This window comes from Pan troglodytes, chromosome 7 (genome assembly GCF_028858775.2).
Source record: "Pan troglodytes isolate AG18354 chromosome 7, NHGRI_mPanTro3-v2.0_pri, whole genome shotgun sequence".
NCBI classification, from domain to species: Eukaryota; Metazoa; Chordata; class Mammalia; order Primates; family Hominidae; genus Pan; species Pan troglodytes.
Genome location: NC_072405.2, coordinates 26,898,601 through 26,918,242, shown reverse-complemented (window position 1 = coordinate 26,918,242; position 19,642 = coordinate 26,898,601). Strand labels below are relative to the sequence as shown.

The 19,642-nt window shown below is 38.9% G+C and overlaps 1 protein-coding gene across 23 annotated transcripts in view; it reads left to right on the top strand.

Moving 5' to 3' along the window:
* Positions 1-19,642, top strand: part of PSD3 (pleckstrin and Sec7 domain containing 3) — a 728,752-nt gene that overhangs the window by 648,799 nt on the left and 60,311 nt on the right. For all 23 annotated transcript variants that reach the window (XM_063816241.1, XM_024345060.3, XM_024345058.3 and 20 more), the window contains one exon: positions 7,964-8,034. In XM_063816241.1, the coding sequence (XP_063672311.1) occupies positions 7,964-8,034 (71 nt within the window). The remainder of the gene's footprint in view (positions 1-7,963; positions 8,035-19,642) is intronic.

Below are 19,642 nucleotides of genomic sequence, written 5' to 3'. Positions count from 1 at the left end.
CCCTTCAATCTGACTGGAACAGTGCTTTTCCCAATAGCTCAAGGTAGCTCCTGAATCAACTCTTAAATAATTTTTTTTTTTGAAACAGGGTCTCACTTTGTAACCCAGGATAGAATCCAGTGGCCCGATCATGGCTCACTGCGGCCTCAATGTCCTGGACTGAAACAGTCCTCCTGCTTCAGCCTCCCAAGTAGCTGGGAATATAGGCATGCATCAGCATGCCTGGTGATATGGTTTGGCTGTGTCCCCACCCAAATCTCATCCTGAATTGTAGTTCCCACCTGGTGGGAGGTAATTGAATTGTTGGGGGCCATTACTCTCATGCTGTTCTCATGATAATGAGTGAGTTCTCCTGAGATCTGATGGCTTTATAAGGGGCTTTTCCCCTTTTTGCTCGGCACTTCTCCTTGCTGCTGCTATGTGAAGAAGGACATAATCATTTCCCCTTCTGCCATGATTGTACATTTCCTGAGGCATCCCCAGCCATGCTGAACTGTGAGTCAGTTAAGCCTTTTCCCTTTATAAATTACCCAGTCGTAGGTATGTCTTTATTAGCAGTGTGAGAATGTACTAATACACCTGACTTCTTTTTTTTTTTTTTTTTTTTTTTCTGGTAGCAGTGGAGTCTTGTTATATGCTGGGATTACAGGCGTGAGCCACCGTGCCCAGCTTCAGCTCTTAAGTAATTTTAATATCACTCCTAGATCCCAGATTTATCCAAGACATTGCCTACCGAATCTGGTTTAGCTGGCCTTTCCCTGTATGGAAACCAGAGTGAAAGCGCCCAGTGCTATGGAGAAACAAGTGCTGCCGGTTCATAGGAGGTGGGAGGAAGGTGGTCATAGATTCCACATCTGTGAGATGGAGGTTATAACCGTGGATCCCTCATAGACTTATGGGCTTTTGTTTATACCGGTCAAATCTTGGAACAGTGCTTTAAACAGTATGTGTTCAGCAATCATTTGCTGTGCTATTACTACTTCTGTAATTATTAGTAATATTAGATAATTATTCTGCAGAAATGTGGAGCTGGGAGCACCTGAGGGGGCAGGCACAGAGACTTTGCCTCTGTTCTGAGATCTGTAGTCATGAGCAGGGATGCCTTTGAAGGTCCTATAGTTGAGTGAGATTAGAGAAAGTACCTGGTTATCTTTCCCTCTCATCTCATCATCTCCCTTCCTGCCTTCAGTGCCCACCTCACAGGAGTAGCAGACCGACCACTGCAAAGAATTGTCACCTGGCTATTTTCTACTTCTTAATGCATCTTTAGAAAATATTTACTTAATTGTCCTGTACAGTAGCTTTGAAATCCTTAGATGGGTAGCTTCCTTGGGAGCATACTCTACCTTTCAGAAATGTAAATATAGTTAATAATGGGGGCGTAAAATATAAAACAGAGACAATAATACCTACCTGAAAAAGATTGTTTGGAACACGTAGAACGTATAGGTATGACGTTAGCCCAACACCCAGAGTGCTGCAGTGTAGGTGCTTAGTTAATGTTAATGCCTTTCCCTTTCCTTCCATTTTATCTTAATGTATCGTATGCCTCTATTCATGTTCTGGCCTTTTTCTCTTATCTCACCTACTGTAATAATTTCCTTACTGGTTCCCCTTGTTCCAGTTTCTCTCCTTGTTCTCACCCTGCAATATCTTCTGCATCCTGCTCCAAATGAATTCTTCCTAGATAACAAAGTTTGTGCATAAATTCTTCCCTTTTTATAAAAAGAAGGAAAGAAAAATGCAATAGAGAATCTATTTTTTGCAATGTGATGGCCTACAGATCCTGAAACTCTCCCATAATAAAACATCTAAAACTGATAGATGAAATATTTTTAAATAACTTTTATCTGAATGGATAAGCCTGTAACAATGAAAGGGAAATCCTGTTAGGCCAGGAATAAAGCATGAGTACAAATGTGGGGAGGTGGCTAACCCTGGGGATGCTAAGCCTTCAGGGCATTTTTGGATCTAGGTGGCCTACCAGTACTGAAGATAAAATTACACAGCATTTAGCACAGAAGTACAGAGAGATGGAGAATATGAAAGAGTGAATAAGTCACAAGTGGAATGAAGTGAGAAGTTAGAATGGAGTGTCAGGTTACAATCATGAAGATGATAGAGGAGAGACATTATTCAAAGATATAATGTCTACAGGTTTTTCAAAATAATACACAGGAAGCTCAAAGAACAGCAGTCTGTGTAAATTAAAAGAAACCTGTGCTTAGACGTAGCGTTTAGGCTCAGGGTAGAAATCTGTAGTAGTCCATTCTCACACTCATCTGAAGAAATACCCGAGACTGGATAATTTATAAAGTAGTTTAATTGGCTCACAGATCCACAGGGTATACAGGAAACATGTTGCTGGCATCTGCCCAGTGCCTGGGAAGGCCTCAGGAAATTTAGAATTATGGTGGAACGTAAAGGGGGAGCACCACTTCACATGGCCAGAGGAGAAAGAGAAGAGGGGTACTCCACACTTTTAAACAACCAGATCTCATGAGCACTCATTGACTATCATGAGAACAGCACCAAGGAGGTAGTGCTAAACCATTGATGAATCATGATCCAATTACCTCCCACCAGGCCCCACCTCCAACACTGGGAATTACAATTTAGCATGAGATTTGGGTGGGGACACAGATCTAAACCATATCATTCCGCCCCAGGCTGCTCCCAAATATCATGTCCTTCTCACATGGCAAAATACAATCATGCCTTCCCAACGTTCCCCAAAGTCTTAACTCATTCCACCATTAACTCAGAAATCCAAAGTCTGAAGTATCATCTGAGACAAAGCTAGTTCCTTCTACCTATGAACCTGTAAAATCAAAAACAAGTTAGTTACTCCCAAGATACAATGGGGATACAGGGATTGGGAAAATATTCCCATTCCAAAAGGATTATATGGACCAAAAAAAAAGGGGCTGCAGGCTCCACAGAAGTCTGAAACCCAGAAGGCCAGTCATTAAATTTTAAAGATCCAAAAAATTGTTATTTGGCTCCATGTCTAACATCCAGGGCACACTGGTGTGAGGGGTAGGCTCCCACAGCATTGGACAGCTCTGTCTCTGTGGCTTTGCAGGGTTCAGCCCCTGCAGCTGCGCTCATGGGATGGCATTGACTGCCTTCGGTTTTTCCAGGCATATATGGTGCAAGCTGTCAGTGGCTCTACCATTCTGGGGTCTGGAGGACAGTGGCCCTTTTCTCACAGCTCCACTAGGTAGCACCCCAGTTGGGACTCTGTGTGAGGGCTTTAACCCTGCATTAGCCCTCCACACTGCCCTAGTAGAGAATTCTCCATGAGGGCTCCACCACTGCAGCAGGCTTCTGCCTGTATATCCAGACTTTTCATACATCCTTTGAAATCTAAGTGGAGACTCCCAGGCCTCAGTTCTTGTCCTCTGTGTAGCCACAGGCTTAAAACCACGTAGAAGCCACTAAAGTTTATGGCCAGCATGCTCTGTAGCAGCAGCCCAAGCTGTACCCAGGCCTCTTTGAGCCATGGCTGAACCTGGAGAGGCTGGGATGCAAGGAGCAGTGTCCCGAGGATTCACAGGGCAGCAGTGCCCTGGCTCTGGCCCATGAAACCATTCTTCCCTCCTAGGCCTCGAGAGGGGCTGCTGTGAAGTTCTCTGAAATACCTTCAAGGCCGTGTCCCCGTTGTCTTGGCTAATAGCACTTGGCTTCTTTCTAATTTATGCAAATTTCTGCAGCCTGTTTGAATTCCTCTTCTGGAAATAGGCCTTTTTTTTTCTATCACGTGGCCAGGCTGCAAATTTTTCAAACATTTACGCTCGGCTTCTCTTTTAAATTTAACTTCCAGTTTTAGGTCATTTCTTTGCTCACACATATGAGCATAGGATGTTAGAAACAGCCAGGTCACATCTTGAGCACTTTTCCTGCTTAGAAATTTCTTCTGCCAGATACTCTAAATCATCATTCTCAAGTTCAAAGTTACACAGATCCCTAGGGCAAAGGCACAGTGCAAGCCATGTTCTTTGGTAAGGCATAACAAAAGTGACTTGTACTCCAGTTCCCAGTAAGTTCCTGATTTCCATCTGTGTCCTTGTTAGCCTTGCCTTTGCTGTCCATATCACTGCCAGCATTTTGGTCATAACCATTCATCCAGTCTCTGGGAATTTCCAAACTTTCACTCATCTTCCTGTATTATTCTGAGCCCTCCACCCTCTTCCAACCTCTGATTTTTATCCAGTTCAAAAGTTGCTTTCACATTTTCAGGTATCTTTATAAGCAATGCCCCACTTCACAGTACCAATTTTCTGTATTGGTCCATTTTCACACTGCTATAAAGAAAACCTGAGACTGGGTAATTTATAAGAAAAGAGGTTTAATTGGCTCATGGGTCTGCAGGCTGTACAGGAAGCATGATGTTGGCATCTGTTCAGCTTCTGGGAAGGCCTCAGGAAACTTACAGTCATAGCTGAAAGTGAAGGGGGAACAGGACTTCAAATGGCCAGAGAAGGAGCAAGCAAACTGGGTGAGGTGCTACACACTTTTAAACAACCAGATCTCTCGAGCATTCACTTACTCACTGTCATGAGAAGGGGATGGTGCTAAACCATTCATGAGAAACCACCCACATGACCCAATCACCTCCCACCAGGCTACACCTCCAACACTGGGGATTATAGTTGAACATGAGATTTGGGTGGGCACACAGATCTAAACACTATCAACATTGCAACAATGGTGTTAGCCAAAAGATAGTGAAATAATGTCTTCATAAGAAAACATTTGGGTGGGCACACAGATCTAAACACTATCGACATTGCAACAATGGTGTTAGCCAAAAGATAGTGAAATAATGTCTTCATAAGAAAAAGCAGTTATCAACTTGGAATTTTTAATGAAATAAGGACATTTATTATACAAACAAAAATAGAAGATTGACCACCAAAAGACCCTCCTCACTAAAGGAACTTCTAAAGGGTAGACTTCAAGAAGTAATTGAAAATGGCCTCCAAAAAACAATCTGAGGTACAGAAAGAAGTGATCAATAAAGATAAAAGTAAACATTAAACTGACAGTAGCATGTTATAGAAAAACAATGATGCCTGTTTCAATAGCATTAAAAAAAAGAAAAGCTAAAGTAAGGTTAGAGGCAGATTGTTGGAATCAAAACCCTAAAAGTTTCTTGTATTTTCAAGAAGGAAAGCAATTGATTGTCTTTGGACCTTAAGTATGCATAGTAAAAACTGCAGTGAAAAGATGGGCTCACATGTAAAATGGTGTCTTTTAATCAAACTCAGTAAACACTTTCTCACGGAAGATACCTGGATATTAAAGGATGTCAGCCTATTGATTCCCCACAGCCCTTGTAGTTAAAGCCTGTCAGTTGCTGCATTAGGTTTCCTATCAGTAATCTTTTCACTCTTCCTCTCATCAAGTTCATTATGTGAAGTTACAACTCTTTACGGAGCTCTGTGTGTTTAATAAAACACACGTGCTGTGAAATCACTTTAACTCCTTCTACAGTCCTCATGATGAGGACCAGTGCTTGTCATTCATTAGCATCCAGCTCATTGTGTTTTGCTTGAAGAGCCTCCCCAAGGGTCCAGTGGCAACAGCGGCACTGTATGTGTGGTTGTCAAATCAGAGCAGTTGCACCTGCTCTAGAGAGCCTTCCCAGCCCACTTTAGTGCACAGTAGTCCCTTCTTCCCCTGAATTCTGCTTGATTGCACCCATCTGTCTCACGTAAGATGGAAGTATCAATAGTACCTTACTCTTAGCATTATGGTGTGAGTTAAATGGATTAATAAGTGTCAGAGCACTTAGAGCAGTGCTTTTATAGCACAACAGCTAAATACTGTTGAATAATTGCTCCCTAGTTATCTTTTTGGGAGGATTATAGGTTGTTTCATCCTTGGGTTAGATTACTAAATTGTAACTGGCCAAAGATAAGGTTAAGTTTTATACTTTTGTGGGAAATAGAAAAGTAGAGACTGCAGTAAGTGAGTACAATAAGTAAGTCAGTTACTAAGTAACCGACTTAGTGGGCATTAGTCACTCATGGGTGACTTTTAAAATCACATTTCGCTTGGAGAGCTCTTTGGAATCTCTTTCTAGTAGGCTTAGTGTAGTAATGAGAAAGAGCTGTTTAAAATTTTGTAAACATGTACTTGGATTAATTGATCTACTGCAAAAGTAGAAACGTAGATGTATAGATTTTTGAACTAAAGGGATCTCAAGATGCCAATAAATTAGTTTTAGGGCTCGGGGAAAGCCTTTATACTTCAGGACCTATGGCTCTTCTGTTAAAAACAAAAATATTTTCTCCAGGTTCCGTTCCAGCATTAGCCAATGCTTTGCCTTCAGTTCTAGGAATTACACACATTTTAAAATGAAGCAAAAGTACAGCAGTAGAGTGACTTGTTAGGGGCTGGTGGGTGGGAGGATCGTTTTCAGACCAGGTGAGACTGTGAAGGGGCTGGAAACCAGCTGGTCTGCTTTCAAGTCAGGTGCCTCCTGCACACTATGCCGCCTGAGGTCCTGCTCTGCAGCAGCCCTCTCAGCCCTGGTCTCTTCTGTGTGCACAGTGCTCATGTTGGCAGTATCAGAATTTCACATCTATTGAACAATGTAGTGAATATTTATTTTATATGTGATGTATGGTTATCTGTTTTTATTAGTTGCTTTTTTGCTTTACAACAGAAGTAATGGTATGCTTTTTTTTGGTTATATGTATTTTTAGTATACCTTTAAGCCTCACCTAGTGGAGACAGAAGAGATGATATTTATTATCTCCCTTGGAAACCTGCAGGGTGGATATTTTGAATCCTTTCTTGCCAGGTGGATATCTCAGCATGGTGTTGGCAGGATTGCCTGTGTTCTGTAAGTGGCTATTCACCTAGTTCCAAGTCTAAGAATTCTTGAGTATTCAGTCAAAAGAGATTTAAAGGATTTGGTTGACAATAATGTACTTTCTAATGTAGTCAGGCATCCAGGTTAAAGACAGACCACACACAGCCACATGTTTGATACAAGAGCATGAGTAAATGGCTTTCCCTGTCTATTTCAGCAGACATGTTTAGAAAAATGACATTCAAGCAATAACATTTTCCAGTTATAGATTTTAATTATATTAAGATAATAAATCCTAAACTGTTTTGCTAATCTATTGCTTTTTGCTTTAGAACAATTTGTAAGAGTTTATACAAGTCAATAGAGAAAATTTACTTCATATCCAGAAAAATATAAACAGAAGAAATTTAAGGACTTCTGAAATAATTAATTATTTTGGATAATTTGTATGATTGTGTTTAATGTCTGCCTTGCAGTATACTCGATTTGGTGAATTCTAAAGATGAAGGATACCTCCTATCAAGTCATACATAGTCTAGTGAAAGAGACATTTAGACGAAAATAGTACATTACAGCAAGATCCTCAGTAGAGATATGCACAGGTTGCAATAGGAGTAATAATATTTAAACTTGCAGTCTGGTTGAGGGGGGTATGGGAGAAATGCCAAAAGTGGTCCTTTCATATTCTGAGACTACTTTGTGATTTCTAGAGTCTCTGAAGAAGCTATAAAGGCTCTGGTACATGAGCTTTTTAAGCTTTCTCTTGGATTGCTATGTATTTCCAGTATGCTTCCTGTGCTTACCCAGTCTGTTGTCAGCCATGCTACCTGGTTTTTCAGCCTTCTACTCTTCCTAGTTGTGGGACCATTAGCAAGTTATTGCCTTGTGTTTCAGTTTTGTAAGAAGAGAGAAATAGCACCAACCTGGTAGGAGCATTGTAAATATTAAGATCGTATATGGAAAACATTTTAGAATGCCGCCTGGTACACCATAAGGCTCAGAAAATTTTGGTTCTTATTGTTGTTATTTTTGGTAGCTAGGTAGAATATTGAAACACTGTCACTATGTTGATCATTTAGATTCTCTTTCTAAAATGCTGATGTCAAATAAAATTTTACATTTTTCCCCCCTTTCTAGCTCCAAGAGGAAAACGAGGATGGAAAACCTTTTATGCTGTACTGAAGGGAACAGTTCTTTACTTGCAAAAGGTAAAAGTAAAGCAGATAAAAAATCCACAAAACTCGATGAAATAATTAAACGAGGTCCAGTATATGTGTGTACAGTAGTCTTCCTTATCTGTGGTTTCACTTTCTGCAGTTTGTTTGCTGATGTTAAAAAATTTTCAGTGGAGAATTCCAGAAATAAACGATTTTAAGTTTTAAGTTGCATGCTGTTCTCAGTAGCGTAATGAAATCTTTCTCAATCCTGCTGCATCCTGACCAGCTGTGGATCATCCCTTTGTCCAGCATAGCCATCCTATGTACGCCCATCCTTTAGTCACTTAATAGACATCTCTGTGATGACATCAGCTGTCCAGCTATCGCAGTGTTTGTGTTCAAGTAACCCTTATTTTACTTAATAGCCCCAGAGAACAGTGATGGTGGCATATTGTTATCATTGTTCTATTTTATTGTTAGTTATTATGGTTAATCTCTTACTGTGACTAATTTATAAATTAAATTTTATGTTAGGTATGTATGTATAGGAGAAAACATAGTATACCGTCATCCCTCCATGCACACAACGGATTGGCTCCAGGACCCCCCTTATATACCAAAGTCCCCACATACTCAAAGTCCTGCAGTCAGCCCTGTTGAATCCACATATAAGAAAAGTTGGCTTCTGCATACTCGGGTTTCACGCCCCACAAGTGCCATATTATTAGTCCTCATTTGATGGAAAACAGTCCGCATATTAGTGGATCTGTACAGTTCAAGCCCATTCTCTTTAAGGGTCATCTATATATAGGGTCTGGTACTATTCAAAATTTCAGGCGTCCACTGGGGGTCTTAGAATGCATCCCACATGGATAGATAAGGGGAGCCTACTGTAGTACATATTCTTTATTCATCCTTCAGTGGACACTTAGGTCGTTTCCACCTTTTGTGAGTAATGCCGCAGTGAACATGGAGTGCAAATATCTCTCAAGATCCTAATTTCATTTCTTGTGGATAAATACCCAGAAGTAGGACTGTGGGGTCATATGGTTCTGTTTTCAGTTTTTTGAAGAAACTCCATATGGTTTTCCAAAGCAATATACCATTTTATACCTGAACAACAGTACATAAGGGTTCCAGCTTCCCCCCGTATATGTGTTGAATTTATCTGAGCTCTGTGTTCCATTCTGTTGGTCTATGCATGTGTCTGTCTTTATGCCAGAACCATATTGATTTGATATTGTAGCTTGGTAATATGTTTTGAAATCAGGAATGTGAGGCCTACAGCTTTGTTCTTCTTTTTCAGTATCATTTATGGCTTATTCAGAGATTCAGAGTCTTTTATGATTACATATAAATTTTGGAATTTTTTTTTTCTTTTTCTGTAAAAAATTCCACTGGGATATTCACAGGGATTTTATTGAATATGTAGGTCGCTGTGGGCAGTATGGACATTTTAATAACGTTAAATCTTTGAATCCCTGAACATGGAATGTCTTTTCATTTATTTGTGTCTTCTTTAATTTCTTTCAGCAGTGTTTTATAGTTTTCAGTGTATATGTCTTTTGCCTTCTTGATCAAGTTTATTCTTAAGTATTTTTTAATAGTTTTTGATGCTGTTGTAAATGGTATTATTCATTTCCTTTTCAGATTGTTCATTGTTAGCATATAGAAATGGAACTGATGGTTGATTTTGTATCCTGCAATTTTGCTGAATTTATTTATTCTAATAGGTTTTTGGGGAATCTTTGGGTTTTCTACATATAAGATCATTTGAAACTCTATCTCTTTTGAGGGTTTTTTTAATCATGAAAGGATATTGAATTTCATCGCTTTCCTGCATCATTGAGATGTTTGTGTAATTTTTATCCTTTGATCTGTTCATGCATTTTATCACTTTGACTGATTTTCATATGTTGAACCACCTTTACATGCCAAGGATAAATCTCACTTGGTCATTGTATATGATCCTTTTAATGTACTGTTGAATTCAGTTTGCCAGCATTATGTTTAGAGTTTTTGCATTTATGCTCATAATGGATATTGGCAAGTAGTTTTCTTGCAGTACTGTTTTCTGATTTTGATATCAGGGTCATGCTGGCCTCATAAAATGAGTTTGGAAGTGTTCCCTCCTCTTCAGTTTTTTGGAACAGTTTGAGAATGATTGGCATTAGTTGTTTCACTGTTAGGTAGAATTCACTGGTGAAGCCATCTGGTCCTAAACTCTCCTTTGTTGGGAGGGTTTTCATTACAGATTCAATCCCTTATTATTACAGATCCGTTCAGATTTTCTACCTCTCCATAATTCATCTTGGTAGATTGTAGGTTTCTAGTAATTTATCCCTTTCTTCTAGGTTTCCCAATTTGTTGGTGTATAATTGTTCATAATAGTTTCTTAGAATCCTTTTAGTTTATGTGGCATCAGTTGCAATACCTCCTGTTTCATTTCTGATTTTACTTATTTGAGTGTTCTCTATTTTTTTCTTAGTCCAGCTAAAGGATTGTCAATTTTGTTGATCTTTTGAAAATAAATTTTTAGTTTTATTTTTTCATTTCTCTATTTCTTTTATTTCTGCTCTAATGTTTGATTAGATTTTCATTTCTCTCTTTCATTTATTTCTGCTCTAATCTTTACTGTGTCTTTCCTGTGCCGACTTTGATTTTCATTTCTCTATTTCGTTTATTTCTGCTCTAATCTTTATTGTTTCTTTCCTGTGCTAACTTTGCATTACTTTATCTGGTGTAAAAACAGGTCGTTTATTTAAATCTTTCTTCTTTTCTGATGTTAAGTGTTTATTACCATAAACTTGCCTATTGGTACTACTTTTGTTCCTTCCACAAGTTTTGGCATATTGTTCGTCCATTTTTGTTGGTCTCAAATTATTGTCCAATTTCCTTTTTGATTTTTTTTTTGACCGATTGATTGTTCAGGATCATGTTGCTTAATTTCCACATATTTGTGAACTCTCCATTTTCCTTCTGTTTTTAATTTCTACTTCCCTTTCTTTGTGATTGGACAATATATTTGCTATTATTCCAGTCTTCTTAAATTTGGTAAGATTTGTTTTGTAACTTAGAATTTTATCTATCCCAGAGAATGTTCCATGTGCGCTTGAGAAGAATATATATTCTCATGCTGTTGAGTGGAATGTTCTGTATATGTTTGCTAGGATATTTGGTGTATTGCATTTTTCAAGTTCTCTGTTTCTTTATTAGTCTTTTGTCTAGAAGTTCTGTACATTATAGAGAGTGGGGAGCGGAAATCTCCTACTCTTGTTAATTTCTACCTTCAGTCCTGTCAATGTTTACTCTATATATTTACGTGCCTTGATGATAGATGCATATGTACTAATAATGGTTATAACTGTGTGATGAATTGACTCATTATTATATGTCATTCTTTCTCTCTTGACAGTATTTTACTTATTTTGTATAATATAAGTATGGCTACCCCTCTGCTCTTTTTGTTACCGATTGCATGTAATATTTTTTCCCTTATTTCATGTTCAGGTGTGTGTGTCTTTAAATCTGAAGTGAGTCTCTTGTAGACAGCTTATACTTGGGTTTTTCTTTCTCTCTCTCTCTGCCTCCCTCCCTCCCTCCCTCTGTCTCTGTCTCTCTCTCTCTCTCTCTCTCTCTCAATACATTCAACCACACTCCCAGCTGTGATTGGGAGTTTAATCCATTCATATTTAAAGTAATTATCAATAGAGAAACACTCTTGCTATTTTGCTATTTATTTTCTGTCATGTCACTTTTTTACTTCACTCTTATTAGTATTCCTTTTTTTTTTTGTAATAACATTTCTTTATTCTCATTTTCTTTTGGGTATCTTTTAGGGGTTTTTTTGTTTGTTTGTTTGCTTACCATGGGGCTTACATAAAACAGTTATAATGATCTATTTTAAGCTGATAATGATTTCAGGTCATATGCCAAAACTATGCTTTTACTCCCTCACAAATTATATCCTTTTGTATTCTGTTCCCACTAATGTATATTTATAGGTAAAGTATTTTAATACTTTTTTTAAAATTTCTATACCAGAGTTAAAAGTCATTTACACACCACTATTACAACATTAAAGTATTGTATATTTTTCCTACATATGCTCAGCACTGCGTATCAGTGATTGCTGCATTTGAATTCAACCAACCTGAGATTGAAATATTCAGAAAAAAAAAGTTCCACAAAGTTTCAAAAAACAAAACTTGAATTTTCTACATGCTGAGTACTATGTTGAATCTATGCCAATGAAGTGATGTGTAGGCCTTTTATTAGGTATCATGAGTAATCTAGAGATGATTTAAAGTGTACAGAAGGATATACATAGGATATATGCAAATACTGTGTCATGTTATGTAAGTGACTTGAGCATCCATGGATTTTGGTGTCCATCAGGGGTCCTAGAACAAATCTCCCACGGATACCAAGTCCTGTCTCTGTTTACTTTTGCTATTGAGCTTTATACTTGTTTCTGTTTAGCATTCTTTCATTTCAAGTTGAACTCCCTTTAGCCTTTCTTGTAAGGCAAGTCTAGCAGTGATGAACTCTCTCAACTTTCATTTACCTAAGAAAATATTATCTTTCTTTCTTTTGTATGTATATATTATATATATATACAATATATAATATATATTGTATATATATATAATATATATTATATATATTATTATACTTTAAGTTCTAGGGTACCTATGCACAACGTGCAGGTTTCTTATATATGTATACATGTGCCATGTTGGTGTGCTGCACCCATTAACTCGTCATTTGCATTAGGTATGTCTCTTAATGCTATCCCTCCCCCCGCCCCACAACAGGCCCCGGTGTGTGATGTTCCCCTTCCTGTGTCCAAGTGTTCTCATTGTTCAATTCCCACCTATGACTGAGAACATGCGGTGTTTGGTTTTTTGTCCTTGCCATAGCTTGCTGAGAATGATGGTTTCCAGCTTCATCCATGTCCCTACAAAGGACATGAACTCATCCTTTTTTATGGCTGCTTAGTATTCCATGGTGTATATGTGCCACATTTTCTTAATCCAGTCTAACACTGATGGACATTTGGGTTCGTTCCAAGTCTTTGCTATTGTGAGTAGTGCTGCAATAAACGTACATGAGCATGTGTCTTTATAACAGCATGATTTATAATCCTTTGGGTATATACCCAGTAATGGGATGGCTGGGTCAAATGGTATTTCTAGTTCTAGATCCCTGAGGAATCGCCACACTGTCTTCCACAATGGTTGAACTAGTTGACAGTCCCACCAACAGTGTTAAAGTGTTCCTATTTCTCCACATCCTCTCCAGCACCTGTTGTTTCCTGACTTTTTAACGATCGCCATTCTAACTGGTGTGAGATGATATCTCATTGTGGTTTTGATTTGCATTTCTGTGATGGCCAGTGATGATGAGCATTTTTTCATGTGTCTGTTGGCTGCATAAATGTCTTCTTTTGAGAAGTGTCTGTTCATATCCTTCACCCACTTTTTGATGGGTTTGTTTGTTTATTTCTTGTAAATTTGTTTGAGTTCATTGTAGATTCTGGATATTAGCCCTTTGTCAGATGAGTAGATTGCGAACATTTTCTCCCATTCTGTAGGTTTCCTGTTCACTCTGATGGTAGTTTCTTTTGCTGTGCGGAAAGTCTTTAGTTTAATTAGATCCCATTTGTCAATTTTGGCTTTTATTGCCTTTGCTTTTGGTGTTTTAGACATGAAGTCCTTGCCTGTGCCTATGTCCTGAATGGTATTGCCTAGGTTTTCTTCTAGGGTTGTTACGGTTTTAGGTCTAACATGTAAGTCTTTAATCCATCTTGAATTAATTTTTGTATAAGGTGTAAGGAAGGGATCCAGTTTCAGCTTTCTACATACAGCTAGCCAGTTTTCCCAGCACCATTTGTTAAATAGGGAATCCTTTCCCCATTTCTTGTTTTTGTCAGGTTTGTCAAAGATCAGATAGTTGTAGATGGGTGGTATTATTTCTGAGGGCTCTGTTCTGTTCCATTGGTCTTTATATCTTTCATTTTTAAAGGGTAGTTTTGCTGGGTGTAATATGCTTGTGTGGCAAGTGGTTTTTTTTGTTTGTTTGTTTCTTTGTTTGTTTTTTTGAGCACCTTGAACATATCATCACAGTCACTTCTGGCCCTGGATCATTTATGCTGAGAAATACACAGACAAATCACTTTTCTTTTGCTACTTTCAAAGTCCTCTGTTTTTCTTTGACTTTTTATAATTTGGTCATTGGTCCCAGTGTAATTTATTTCCATTAATCCTGGTTGTCATTAGGCTTCTCGAATCTAGATGTCTGTTTCCTTCCTCAGATTTCAGAAGCGTTCTGTAAATAAGCTTTGTGCCCTCTTTCTTCTTTCTGCTCTTTCTTGAATTTCCATAATGTGTTGGTCTGCATAATGATGTGTACCATTAATGCCTAAGGCTCTCTTAACTCTTTTTCATTCTTATTTATCTTTGTTCTCTGAGTGGATAATTTCAAGTGGCCCATTTTCAAGTTTGCTCATTCTTTCTTCTTTGTTTTCTGCTCTTGAGCCTCTCATCTGAATTTTTCATTTCAGTTATTATATTCTTCAGCTTGAAAATATCTATTTAGTTCCCTTAAATATTTTCTCTTTGTTGATATTCTCATTTTGTTTATTCATCTTTTTTTTAGCTTGTTGAGCATCTTTACAATGTTTATGCAGGTAATTCTTATACCTTTGTTTCTTTAGGGTCGATTTCTGGAAATTCATTTTGTTCCAATGAACCATGTTTTCCTGTTTCTTCTGTCTCTTGTAGCTGTATTGGGATCTGCACATTTGAAGAATCAGCCACCTCTTTCAATATAGAGATTGGCTTGCTAGAGCAGAAGCCCCTCACCAGTCATCTTTGCAACAGATTTTAGGGAACTCTGAATCCTTTTTCAGGAGCCCATAATCCTTGCACCCTCTGATGTCTGTCTGCAACACTGCAAGTTATCTGATTTTAGAGCAGGAAGCTACCCAGCTGTCCCCTGTTCTAAGCAGCCACCAAGTGTGTGCCTCAGTTCCCTGAATCAGGAGAGTCAGATACCACTCCCTGAGATAGCCCTCCAAAAAGCCAGAATGCTGGATGCATACTCTGCTCCTCTCTCTCTCCCTCCCAAGGGAGAAATCAAGTACACTAACTGTGCCAGCCACAGCAAGCCACCTGTCTCTCTACTCTGTTCTAAGTGTCCTTCAGGCTTCCAAGCTATGCTAGTTCTGTTAGTGCTGTGAGTGAGGTGAGAAAGAAATTAGTCCCTTGGGGACAAGAAGAGCTGAAATGAGGGCCACACACTCTACCTTTCTTCAGCCCTCCCAAAGTAGAAGCTTCAGGTTGACCACCTTTTCTCCCAATTGCATCAAGCTGTGCTGACTGCAGCGAACCACCCACCACTTCCCTTTGTTCTTAGCAGTGCCCGGGTATCCACACTATTGTAGTTCCCTCAGTATTCCAATTGAACCAAGATTAAGCCATTACCCAGGCAGCCCTCTGAAAAGCCAGAATATCAAAGACCTCTTTCCTTTCCCACATGAGAGATGTCAGGGGCCAGGGCATTCTCTTCTGGTGCTGAGGCATGCCAGCTTCAGGGAGGGGTTGATGTGGGTAACATGAAATCACTCTTCTTACCTGTTTCAGCGTGGGTTTCTTGGCTTTGTGCTCTCCTGGGGTACTACAACCTCTTCACTGGATTATGGTATTGTCTTAGTAGGTATTTTGGTCCATAAATCATTGATTACTCAATATTTTTATTGGGGAGATGGGAGCTGGGACTACCTATTCTGCTGTCTTGCTAACAGCACTCCCAGGAAGAGACTGTTTAAATCTATGTGGAATCATAGTATAATACAGTTTTGGCGTCTTATTCTTTTCACTCTGTATGTTATCATAAACAGTTTCTTATTAAAAGTTTTTTAGAAACATTTTTGGTTTTCATCAATCTGGTATTTGGTGACTGTGAAATGATATGTAATTGTGGTTTTGTTTCTTCTGTCCCTAGATCATTTATAAACATATTCATTTTTAAATGCATGTAGTATTTTTTGTTAAATAGATTTATCATAATTTAACTTTTCCCCCACTTTCAGACATATTCTTTTTTAGTTTTTCATTTATAAAATAACACTGCACACACACACATGCACATATCTCTTTTATTTTCTTAAGATTCCTAGGGGTGTCATGGGGCACATGGTAGGAACTGTTCACAGTTCTGAAAACATATTTCTAAATTACCTCCAGAAAGATTATACCTAATCTCATTCCTTACAGAAGTTTGTGACAACATGTCTGTTTTCAGTGTATTATTGACATATGGGTATTCAGAGGAAAGGATCTGAAAGGATTCATTTTGAACTTTTTGTTTTTGGTGTTTGTCCACGAACACATGTCCTTCCACTCTTTACACACTGCTGTAGTTGCCTTTCCACACCTGTGTTTCTCTGGCAAAGAGGCCTCCCGTTTGATTTACTACCCATAGTACTGAATCAGATGGCGACCCCTCATGGTATGCACGCTTGCACCACTGAGATGATCAACTGCTTTGGAATGGAGACTGGGAAGGAATACATTTGATTTATTGTTATTTTAAATGTTTCAAAATATTATAATAATGCCATAAATAAGATTGAAAGAATTATTCTTTTTTAAAACTAGCCTTCCTTTGTCCACCCAGATCTTTATTTAAAGGACTTTAACTATATTTCAACTATACTAGACCTTTTTTGTTTTTTTATTGTTGTTGTTGTTGTTTTGTTTGCTTGTTTTTGTTTTTTTACAAAAGTTTATTTTTAAATGTTCAACAGATTCCAAGACAGCACTTCATTTTAGCTGTAGGTGGCAAAATATGTTATGGCAGGGAATACAGATGTTTAAGTAAGAATGGAAGGCAAGGATCACCATCACCTCAGACGCAAAGAACAACTTACTTGTGGACAGATTTCTTAAATCAACCTTTTGGGCAGGGGACCCTTGCCCACAGCCTTTGCTTTCAGCTCCAGAGTTTCTTTGTCTTTTCTTTTTGTTTCTGCTTAGAAGCCCTTGCCTCCTCGCCCATCTCCTTGGCTCATTTCAGGGCCGCTTCTTGCCACTTTGATGGCTGGATCTGGTGCCTGCCACCCCTTCTCCAGACCCTGCCACTGGAAACCCGTATCTTTCATTAACATTTTGCATATTACCAGAGCAGCTTTGTAAACAACACTTTTATAATTATTTTTTGTTTTATTTTTTATCTGAACTGTTTTCAAGTGTCCAAATTAGGAAGGACCATATCTAACACAAACCGTTTTGTCATCTTCCTTTTGGAATACATCAGGTAAGGAATATTGGAGCATGGAATGCTTCACCTTAGACCATGATCTCTTTTTGGGAAAATAGGCTTTGTAGAAAGAGGTATGGAGTTAGCTGAAACCCAAAGATCACAAAGTAAATGATTTGCCGCATCCTTCTAAAATTCTCACATTACTTTGAGGGTCATGACAAGGGAGAAATGGAGGCAGTTGTTGATACTTGGAGATTATCCGTGCTCTTAGGTGGCTGGCTATCTCGTAATGCCTTTATATTCCTATGGAGTCTATAAGCTTATTTTCCTATGGAGTCCTATAAGCTTCTAGTTTATAAGTCAGCTACTCTGGCCTCTGCCAGATCAGCATGTGTGTGCGTGCTGGGCCCACACTGGTCCTTTTAGCTACCTTTGTCTCTGCAAGGAAGAACCCTTTGAAATTAAATTTCACTTATCACAGCCATTTCCCCAGCATAAATTCCACTCTCTTGGCTCCCTTCTTTATTTTGTCTAAAATCTCTGTTAAGGGGCATAGCTGCCTTTGGCAAAACCGTTTCTCTGAATACCTAGCCACCGGATTTCCACCCACTCCATCTCAGGGTGGGCCTGGGAAGATAACACTATTCTCACATTCAACATTTGAGAGGAGTGATGCCAAGAAAGATGCTGTTTCAAAGGTACCAGCTTTTCCTACATCACTGTCCTCTCCCTCAGATAAATGTATTGGGAGTTTGAGTCATCAAGATGGAGAATGGGTTAGTATTGACAAGGGAACAACTTTGTAAACTTTGAAGCTTCAGCATCAGCTTGGATTAGAGCTCCAAGAAGATTGCTTCTCCAGATTTATGATAGCTCTGGAGTGTGGCAAATGTGCATTTGGGCAAAGTTGGGTGAAATTGCTTTTATAAAGATAAAAGCCTGGCAGTAAGGAAATTATACATTTATGAAGAGTGAATAGTAGAATCATGGGTTATTGTTCGGGTTGCTGTTTCAGTTAAGTCATAAGAATGCTAGCATAGCTGTAAACTATACTTACAATGAGAATAAGCCTGCAAAAGGGTGGCCATGTTTAATAACCAGTCTCCACTCTCTTCTTAATGCTCTTTTTTAAAAAATCAGAACTAATATATGTTCCTAGAAACCTTGCACAGATCCTAGAGACTAATTCCTCAATCAATGGAAGCTTAAACTTCATAGTTCTGTGTCTTGTATGGCTATATCTACCTGATTGTGTGGTTTCTACCTGGTTCTGTAGTTTCTTCCTAATTTGTAAAACTAAAAACTAAAAAGGTAAGTAGACTGTACAAGAAGGAAGACCTTATGGGCATCTACATCTGGAAATGCCACTCCCTGTTAGGTTAATAGGGTACTGCCTGCTGCTGAGCAGACCTTTGCATCAGAGCGTCCTTTGGGGTATCGAGCCATCCACCAGAAACAAGAGTAGGAGATAGTTAAACTTCTTCCCCTTGGCCAGGTTGTAGCATGTGTTAAGGGCTAGTCCTGGTGATGTGTGCATCCTACAGGGAGTTACTAATGTCCCACTGCTGGTTAATCCTTCCCCCTGGTTGGAAGCCTAATCTACCAGCATGTGATAGCAGATGCTACACAAAAAGTAAATTGTATGATTAAAAGGTGGTTTGGGGTTTATACAGTTTGGGTTTTATATCCTCCCAAAGCTATTTATCACATCAGGTACTGTGCAAAATTCTAGGCTTCCAAAGACAACTAAGATACAATCCCTGCCTACATAGAGCTCACAAAATAGGAGGAAAACAGATAAATTGAGCATTCACTAAGCAATGAGATGAATTAATAGAGGCGTGGAAAAATCTCACTGAAGAAGGCCACCTAAGCATACTTGCAAAGGTCAGAGGATGCCTCCCTGAGGAATTAACATGACTTGAACTGATGCCTGAAAGATAAGCAGGAGTTTGCCAGGCAGGCAGGCGAGAAAAAGCATTTTAGCCAGAGAAGGGTGAAAATAGCAGATATGACAGAATATGGCATATTCAAAGAGTGGCAAACTACTTTTTACATTTGCATTATAGGCTGGAGGGGGAGTAGCAAGCAGTAGAAAGATGATGAAAAAATTATGTTTCAAATGATGAAGGTATCACGAAAATTAAAGAGATGGTATCACAGTGTCATAAAGTGTCCCATTTACAAAAGAACTGTTTTCTTCCCTCAAGGAATTTCAAGCTGTTTGAGTGAGAGGTCATTGCCGCTCCCACCTATACTCAGGTACTCAAAGGACTTAGGTGGCATAGTGTCCCCCATGCTAAGCAGCCCTCCTCACAGGACCTGTGTGGGACATGTGACCTGGGAGTGCCATGTTGTTCTCCACTCTGTGCTCTTAGGATGCCAGTATTTA